The sequence below is a fragment of the Portunus trituberculatus genome, chromosome 41, assembly GCF_017591435.1.
Source record: "Portunus trituberculatus isolate SZX2019 chromosome 41, ASM1759143v1, whole genome shotgun sequence".
In the NCBI taxonomy this organism is placed as follows: domain Eukaryota; kingdom Metazoa; phylum Arthropoda; class Malacostraca; order Decapoda; family Portunidae; genus Portunus; species Portunus trituberculatus.
In genome coordinates, this window is record NC_059295.1 from 25,570,728 (window position 1) to 25,580,727 (window position 10,000).

The following is a 10,000-nucleotide window of genomic DNA, read 5'->3' on the forward strand; positions in this document are numbered from 1 at the left end:
TCTCTCTCTCTCTCTCTCTCTCTCTGTCCGTCCGTCTGTCTGTCTGAGTGGCCCAAGGTGAGGCAACGCTCCCAGGTGTTCAGGTGACCAATGAGGAATTTGTCTGACCTCGGACAAGCGCGTGACTGGACAGAAAGTGACCTCAGCTTTCCGTGGCATTAAGTGGCACGGATTGTGTTTTATCAGCCGTGGTATTCAGAGCTAGTATTTTTACTCTTTTTTTTCCCCGCCACAATGGGGGTAAGGGACGGGACGGGGCAGGGCGGGGCGGGGCGGGGCGGGACGGGACGGGGAAGGGGGGACGGGGAGGGGCAGTGGGTGGTTGAGTGGAGACTCGTTTCAAATTGGCATTCATTAATTTCGACACAGGTACAGCCGGTAGAACTCCTTAATGACAGCCAATTAGCTTCAATTTTTTGGTCTATTTTAAATTCGTTCGTATTCTCTATTTTTTTTCTTTCTTCCTTGTATTATCTTTCAGTCTGCTGACATATTTACCTCGCTGATTAGAGTCTCGGGGCTTGCAATGGGAAGTGTTGCTAAATTACTTAACAATCTCAGCGTCATGTTGTGCAAACTTATGTATTACTGCTGCTGCTGCTGCTGTTGCTGCTACCTTGACTCGTGACGCCAGCAGCCTGATTGCATTTATGTGGTAATAGTGTGTGAGTGTGCACGTGTATGTATGTAAGTAATGAATTAACTTCTTCGGTACTGGAACGTTTTTTTTACCATGCATTTTGGGGTATGATTAGACGGTTTTATTTACGTTAGGAATGGTCTATGGAGGTCAGAAGATTACTGGCCAGAGTCTTCTCTATTTTAATCCCCACATAAGTTTCTGAAGCTGTATAAAATCGCCAAATAGTAACCACACTGGATATAAAAACGAGTCATGATACTGAAGGGTTTAAATGTTTCTGTTATGTAACGTTAGGTTAGATTATATGGGAAGATTTGTGTTTAGTAATTGTGAGTGTTGTGACAGGGTAGATTAAGTTACGTTAGCTTATGTATTGCAAGTCTACGTTAAAGTATGCTAGGTTAGGTTAAGTTAGGTCTGGTGATACAGATTAGACATTTATTACTGTTTTTTGGCTAACCCTATCCAATCCGTAACGGGACTGGCAACCAAGTAGGCCTTTTTTTTTTTCTTACCCTTGGCCAGTTTTCTCCTCTTGCATAAAAAAAAAGTAAGGATGGAGAGGTAATGGAAGATGTTACTTTGGCTCAGATTAATTTAGTTTAGTTAGGTTAGATTAAGTGAAATTAGGTTAGGTGAGGTTAGGTTAGGTTAGGTTAGCTTAGAATGTTGAGTTGACGGGTGTGAGATAGCATTAGTTAAATTTGCAATGAGTGTGACATCAGGTTAGTTATGATATGTTAAGATGATGAGAGTGGCTAGTTAGGTGAGCTGAGATTCAGTTCAGTTAGGATAGTTTAGAGTTTAGGCAATGACAGATATTATAATTAGTTAGTTAAGTTTGCAATAGGTGTGACATCAGGTTAGTTATGATATGTTAAGGTGATGATAGTTGTTAATTGTTAGGTTAGATTAAATTCAGTTCAGTTAGATAGTTTATTTGTTATTATTTTTTCACGGTAAGGCCTATAGCGCCTGTAGGCATACTTGAAGAGTATTTAGGAAGCGCTGTTCAGCTTCCGCCCATTAGTGGCGCAGGCAATTTTATTTATAGTACCCATATTAGGGCCTATATCACCACCTAAGCTCATCTTGGGTGTAACCACCTAGAACCTGGGTATCATGGTGACATGTAGGTAACTTTAAACCACTTGATAAATGGCAAAGTGTTTTAAGGCTGTACGTGGTGGGATTCGTACCTACGCGTGGACGTCTGCCCAATCCCACGCTCACCTCCTTATCCACTGCGTCACCATGATGGGTGTTAGATAACATTAGTTAGTTAAAGATATGATACGAGAATAATAGATGGTAGTTAGGTTAGCTGAGATTTTGTCCAGTTAGGTTCGCTTAGAATGTTGAGCCATCTTAGGCATTAGATACGATTAGTTAGTTAAATTTACAAAGAGTGTTAAATCAGGTTAGTTAATGATATGTTGAGAGAACTGTAGTAGAGAGTTAGATCAGGTTAGGTTAGGTTAGCTTAGAATGTAAAGTTATTTTATACATTAGTTAGCATTAGTTAGTTAAGCTTACAAAGAGTGTTAAATCAGGTTAGTTAATGATATGTTGAGATGATGGTAGCTGGTAGTTAGGTCAGCTGATGGATGGGAATGAGCCAGAATAATGAGGCGGTATGGTACAGAAGAATGTGGTTAGGAATGCGACAGGTAGCGATCGTGTAGGGAAAGGGAGGTAAGGGGTTCTCATTAATCATGGCAACTAATAAGGAATAAAAGGGAGGCAGGGAGGCAGGGAGGCAGGGAGGGAGGAGAGAAGAGGAGAGAATTGAACAAAAATAATAGAAAGAAGAGAGAGTCGGAAGGGAGGAAGAGAAATAGGATATGGTGAAGGGTGAGCAGAGTCTTGACGGTGACACTGTCTGGCATCAACACTGAGCCTCCCTGGGCCACCTGTCACCTGCACGCTTGTCACTGTATCCCTCAGCCTCTACACTACCACCATCATCACTACCACCATCACCACCACCACCAGTATTAAAATAAACGTCTTCCTCACCATTACTAACGTCACCACTATGTACTTTTAATAGCTCTATCAATATACGCTTCACCACTGTCACTATTTTACCATCACCATCACCATCACCACCACTATCAAAATAAACGTCTTCCTCACCATTACTAACGTCACCACTATACACTGTTAATAGCTCTATCAATATACGCTTCACCACTGTCACCATTTTACCACCACCACCACAGTCATCATATTTATCCACCTCCACCATTAATATTACAGTAAATTTCCTCCTCACTATTACTAACGTCACTACCATAAATTATCATCACTATATGCCTCACCACTGCCACCACTATCATTCACCACCACCACATTTTAAAACCATCCCTGAAATGTCCTTCCTTTGTCCCTAACACCACCACCACCACCACCACCTACCTCCCTCATCTGTTAGTCTGTCACCACGTCCCTGACGCAGTCTTTTTCTCAACCGGCTAGTCTCCCCTAAACGCCCTTTCACTCTCTCTCTCTCTCTCTCTCTCTCTCTCTCTCTCTATTCCCCCCACCCATAGACAACCTCGTTATCCCCCTCCCCTTCCACCCAACGTCCCTGCTCATCCGTCTCACACACCCCTGTCACCACCTGTCCTACATCACCGCCACCACCACCACCATGCGCATCCCTCATCACCATTACTATAATCCCCTTACAGTCATCACCTCTTGCTGTACACTCACCTCTTCTTCTATCACCACCTCGCCCACACCTCCTCAATCACCACCACCACCACCACCACCACCACCACCACCACCGTGCTAAGAAGGGTGGCCACGCAAGACAAATGCTTTCGTAAATTTGGAGATAAGCCGGACACACACACCCACACCTTCCTAATTAAGGCGATTAAGGATGCGAAACGAGCCTCCGATTGGCTTAACATGCATGTCATCAACCAATCAGGAGGTTCGACGTGCTCTATTTGCGCACAACTGTTGCCGGGTGCACCATCACAATGCCAACTGCCTGCACACACCCGCCAGGACGCCCCATAGCTAGTGACTTGCTATGTGGCGAAGCAGCTTTGGGACTTACTTATTCGTCTGTTGTTCTTCTGGTGTTTTGTTGAAGCCTTTACTGATTTTTTTTCTTTCGTTCTTTTCCTTTCGTTTTAAATACATTGAAGGTTGTTTGAATGAATCGTCGACGGTGTGACTTGGAGAATTGTTCGTATTATGTTCTTCTGGTGTTTTTTTTTTTCGTTCTTTGCTTTCTTTCAAAATACCGTGAAAGTTCTTTGAATGAATTGTCAACGGTGTAAATTGGAGAATTGTTTGTCTGTTGCTCTTCATGTGTTTTGTTGAAGCCTTTACTGTTTGTTTTTCTTTCTTTCCTTTCGTTCAAAATACAGTGAAAGTTGTTTGAATGATTTGTTGACGGTGTGACTTGGAGAACTGTTCGTCTGTTGCTCTTCATGTGTTAAGCTTAATTTTCTTCTATGGTCACTCTTTGTTGTTGTTATACAGTGAGTTATTTGCATTAACTAATAGAAAAAAAATATATTTGAAGTTAATTTAGTGTGTTCTAGACTGTAGTATTAAGTTAAGTAGTTACACTGTTATCGGCTGCTAATCAAACATGTCAAGTAGTGAATAGGTTAAAGCTCTTGTTGCATATCGTCTCTTGCGATTGGTTATAAAGCAACACATGGCTTACTTGTGATATTTATTTTTATGGAATTGAATACGCAGAGAAACAGTCTTCTTTTCACGTGAACACCTGATAAAGGCTTCCCTCGACCTGCTTCTGTAATTTGTTGTTAACTTTGAATGTTTTACCTTGTCAAACTTCTTTTTTCTTTCTTCTTTCTTTTTCTTCCTTTTTTCCCATCGTTCCTGCCCGAAAAAGCGTCCCCAGACCGTGATTATCTCTCGCCTCGTCACCTCAGCCCTGGCAGCCTTCCGCCACCACCGCCCACTTGTTTGTTCCTCCGGCAGGTGGCGCTGACGGACGGATCTGTCAGCGGGTGGCAGACATCAGATGGCGGGAAGGTGGCAGGCCCCCTCTCGCGCCGTCCTCTTATACGCATCCATTTTTCCACGTCTCTATACTGATTCTACACTCATGTCATTAGTTACTTTTTTCTCTTTTCTCTCTCTCACTTCGTTTTCTTTTTTGTTTTTATCCTCCTTGTGGTGATCAGGTTCTGTGTGTTGTGTATTTGTTCCTCCATATCCCGGGTCGGCGATCGGCGGCCACAACACATGCCTCGCCGATAACAGTGATAGAAAACGTGTGCCGGGAGTGACATGATCGCCTCCTGAACTGCTGCCCGCCAACAGATTACAGTTCACCCTCTCACCTCCGTACTCAAAAACGCTCCGCCGCCTTATCTCCACCACACGACACAGGCTCAAGTGGAAGCTTTTCTTGGGGGCTTTCTAAGATGCTTTATTTATCCAGTTTCCGCGTCGTCAGTTAGAAAATCTACCAATAGAATCAGAATAATCATCCCAGTGGCTTGAAGACACTCCTAGGAGAACACTGAGAGAATAAAAAGATCAAGAATACGGGGTTTATTTTTTTATCATATTCTTGTGATACTTTAAGCAGGTTTTCACACTAGCACTAAAAAATATTAGACATGGAAATAAGAATAATCACCCAGAGAGAGAGAGAGAGAGAGAGAGAGAGAGAGAGAGAGAGAGAGAGAGAGAGAGAGAGAGAGAGAGAGAGAGAGAACCATTTATGATTAATTTTTTGACGTATAAAATTCCTGTGATATGTGAACAAGATTATTCCATCGGCAAGATAAATCCCATTGAAGAGGAGACTAATTACCACCGTGACCTTAACCACTTCAGTACTGGGACACATTTTTACCTTGGGATTTGCGTACGATTAGACCATCTTATTAACATTAGGAAGGGTCTATGGAGGTCAGAAGATTAATGGCCAGACTTTTCACTATTTCAATACCCGCATAAGTTTTTGGAGCCGAATAAAGTCACAAAATAGTAAGCAGAATGAATATGAAATCGCGTCACGGTACTGAAGGGGTTAAAATCAGTCCTAATAAGAGAACAAAGTGATTAAGAATACAGTCCATAGTTGTTTTTTTTCTTCTCCTTATTATTATTATCATTATTATTTATTTATTTGATATTTTTGTGTGTGTACGATTCTCTTAATACTATCACAAAAATTTCTACATCACCAATGAAAATAACATATCACCTATAAGAATCTGACTAATAACCACAAACGCTTTCAAAACAGACTTAAGCTTCAGTACCATGACGCGTTTTCCTATTGATTCTGCTTAAAATTTGGCGACTTTATACAGCTCCAGAAACTTATATAGGGAATTAAAATAGTGAAGACTCTGACCATTAACCTTCCATAAAACCTTTCTAATGTAAGTAAAATCGTCTAATCACACCCAAAACTCAAAGTAAACATGAGTCTCGGTAATGGAGGAGTTAACGAGAGGGCCAAATCATTTAGAAACACAGGCCTCAATTTCCTAGTTCTGGTGTGGGTCCAACAATTTGGAATTAAAGACGAGGAAGGTGCAGTAATAATAACCAAAAATCAAGGTAAAAATGAGTCTCAGAATTGAAGGAGTTAATGAGAGGACCAAATCATTTAAAAACACAGGCCTCGGTTTGCCAGTTCCTCTGTGTCCCCACCAATCCGGGATTAAAGACATGGAAACTGCAATAATCATAACCAAAACTCAGGTAAAAATGAGTCTCGGTATTGAAGGAGTTAATGAAATGAACAAATCATTTCAAAACACAGGCCTCACTTTGCGAGTTCCTGTGTGGGCCCAACAATCTGGAACTGAAGACGTGGCAGCTGCTCCAATTTTCAGACCCCTTACTAGGCAGGAGCGAGATGGATGAGTCCAGCCCTTATGTGGACCAGGATGGATGGGAGCCCCGAGAGACTACGGGATGTTAGCGGTGCTGGTGGTGCCCTGCCACCCGCCCCTACCTCACCCCAGCCTCGCCACTCATAAGATAAACAGGAAAGGAAAAGATACAATATATAAATCAAGAAGTAGATTGGCTAAAAGAGTGTTGACGTGGGTTGAGGAGAGAGAGAGAGACAGAGAGACGAGAGAGAGAGAGAGAGAGAGAGAGAGAGAGAGAGAGAGAGAGAGAGAGAGAGAGAGAGAGAGAGAGAGAGAGAGAGAGAGAGAGAGAGAGAGAGAGAGAGAGAGAGAGAGAGAGAGAGAGAGAGAGAGAGAGAGAGAGAGAGAGAGAGAGAGAGAGAGAGAGAGAGAGAGAGAGAGAGAGAGAGAGAGCTAGAGAGAGAGAGAGAGAGAGAGAGAGAGAGAGAGAGAGAGAGAGAGAGAGAGAGAGAGAGAGAGAGAGAGAGAGAGAGAGAGAGAGAGAGAGAGAGAGAGAGAGAGAGAGAGAGAGAGAGAGAGAGAGAGAGAGAGAGAGAGAGAGAGAGAGAGAGAGAGAGAGAGAGAGAGAGAGAGAGAGAGAGAGAGAGAGAGAGAGAGAGAGAGAGAGAGAGAGAGAGAGAGAGAGAGAGAGAGAGAGAGAGAGAGAGAGAGAACGCCTTCGATAAACACCACAGCAAAGTGCCACAATGTAACAATGTAGAGATTGTAGTGATTTATGTCCCTACTTCATTACACGTCTATAAATAAAAAAAAAAATACTAAAAAAATAGAGCAAAATATGAAAAGATAAAATAAGAAAAAAAAAGAAGAAATAGAAATATATAAAATGATAAAAAAATTGAAAAAAAACAATAGATACAAAATAAGATGCAATAACAAACACATTAAGACATTTACCTCCTTTTTTTTTGGCTAACTTTCCCGGACCTGCAAGGGAATTGGCGAAGAAGTGGGCCTTTTTCCCTTTCGTTTAAAGTTACTCTTGGCCAGTTTTCCCCTCTTACAAAAATGAGTTTACAATGTACTTACAAGAGACAGCGTGAGGAGGGCAGCTTGGCGCACTTTTAGCCACACACCTGCAGGAGAGAGAAAAAACATTACCTTTAAAATACCCACAAAGTTGCCATTCGTGTAAGTCTTCGTTGTATGCTATGGTTGAACTGGTCTTAATATAGTTCTTGCAAAATTCCTGGTTACCATTCTTAGGCCATATACTACTAATAACTATACTGTAAAAAATTCTCATGAACTCTCTCAATCCCTTTCGAACTACAGACTACCAGATTCGTGTTTTATGGTTAGCTATGACGTTCAGTCACTTTTTACTAACATTCCACTGGATGAGACGATAGATATATGTGTAAACTCTAGTTCTCTTACTTCTCTTCTTTCTTGTACCTTCTTCTTGTTTTCTTTCTTTTTCTAATTCAAAATAAAAAAAGGAGTAATCTCAAGTTCCAACACTCCTTTAATCCCTTCAGTACCAGGACGTGTTTTCATATTTATTCTACTTACTCCTTGGTGATTTTATACAGCTTTAGAAAATCAAGTGAGGGAGTAAAATAGTGAAGACTCTGCCCATTAATCTTCTGACCTCCATAGAACCTTCTTAATGTTAAATAAAATCATTTAATCACAGCCAGCACTCAAGTGGGCCTTTTTTTTAATCTTCCCTTTTTCTTGCCCTTGACTGGCCGTCTTTTCTACATAAAAAAAAAAAAACAATCATGATAAAAATGCGTTCCATTACTGAAGAGGTCAACGTATTTTCTGCATCTCTGCTTTCTTGCACCTCCTTCCTGTTCTCTTCCTCTCTCTACTTCTTTGTTTTCTGAATCAAAATAAAATCAAGAAGTTATCCCAAGCCACTATCCCAATACACAGAGTAAAAGCTGTAACACTCCAACATTCCATTAACTCCTTCAGTACTGGGACGTTTTTTTTTTTTACCATGAGTTTTGGGCATAATCAAAAGATATAATTTACATTATAAACTTTGTATGGAGGTCAGAAGATTAACGGCCACAGTCTTCACAATTTTATTCCTCCACATAAGTTTCTGAAGCTGTAAAAAATCACCAAATAGTAAGCAGAATGAACATGGAAACGAGTCATGGTACTGAAGGTGTTAAAAATAAAATAGTAAAGAAAAGCTCCATGATAAACGAAAAAAAAACAACAACAAGAGAAACCGGGAGAAAATATAACTTAGGAATTACCAGTAAAAGCAGAGAGAAAGAAAGAGAGAGGAAGAAAAAAAAAAGGATATAAGGTAGCCAACAAGATAAGAAAGAACAAGTGTACCAGATGAATTCTCTCTTGCTCCACCTCAGCACTGGCAAGGGAAAGGCAAAAGAAAAGGAATAACAAGGAAATTAAATATAAAATAGTGAGAAAAAGTGGGAAATATGTAGTAAAATAAATAATTGAGTGAAAAAAGACTAAACAGGGAAAAAAGACAGAAAAACGAAAGGAGGATGATGATATAGGAAGCGATAGACGAGAGAGAGAGAGAGAGAGAGAGAGAGAGAGAGAGAGAGAGAGAGAGAGAGAGAGAGAGAGAGAGAGAGAGAGAGAGAGAGAGAGAGAGAGAGAGAGAGAGAGAGAGAGAGAAAATCGATCACCGTCAGTTAGGTCTAGTATTGTCATCAGTCATCAAAACTAACCACACAGCCATCCATGAGTTAGTAGTTATCCACACAGCTCGCCAGTCACCAATCCACTCCTCCAGTCAGTTGGCCACCTATCTACCCAAAGAGTCAGTCAACCATCCAGTCAACCACAAATTTATCCACAACGTTATCCACACAGCTCACCAGTCACCTATCGACTCCTCCAATCTATTAGCCACTTATCTACCCGAAGAGTCAGTCAGTCATCCAGTCAACCACTCATCCAGTCTATTAACCACTTATCTACCAAAAGAGTCAGTCATCCAGTCAACCACAAAGAAATATAGGCAAAAAAAAACCCCAGCTAACAGTCAAAACAGTAGCTAGTGAGTCAAACAAGCACAGGACAGAGGCAAGCATGTGTGTGTGTGTGTGTGTGTGTGTGTGTGTGTGTGTGTGTGTGTGCTATTAAAATAATGCTATACTGCGTCCGGGTCCCTCGTGCGCTACTCTATTTAAGTAATGATCCATCTGAGCCCAAAATTGCTTCGCTTGCCTTTTCGCAATGACTCCCGAGCACTTTAATGGACGGGTGGGCTCCATTTTTATTGCCCCCGCTCCACGCTGCAATTTGGGTGAGATACGCTTCGTCTTAGTCTCCTGGCTCTCCTCCTCCTCCTCCTCCTTCTCCTCCTCCTTCTTCCTCCTCTCCTCCTTCTTCCCTGCGGTGGTTGGTGCCTGTTGGTGGTTGTGGTTGTGGTGGTGATGGTGGTAGTGCTTGTGTTTTGGTAGAAGTAATATTGGAGAAAACCTGTTGCTTGCACTCTCTCTCTCTCTCTCTCTCT

The 10,000-nt window shown here is 41.6% G+C and overlaps 1 protein-coding gene across 5 annotated transcripts in view; it reads right to left on the reverse strand.

The window, feature by feature from the left end:
• Positions 1–10,000, reverse strand: part of LOC123516954 (protocadherin-15-like) — a 383,101-nt gene that overhangs the window by 264,819 nt on the left and 108,282 nt on the right. For all 5 annotated transcript variants that reach the window (XM_045276745.1, XM_045276746.1, XM_045276744.1 and 2 more), the window contains one exon: positions 7,573–7,619. In XM_045276745.1, the coding sequence (XP_045132680.1) occupies positions 7,573–7,619 (47 nt within the window). The remainder of the gene's footprint in view (positions 1–7,572; positions 7,620–10,000) is intronic.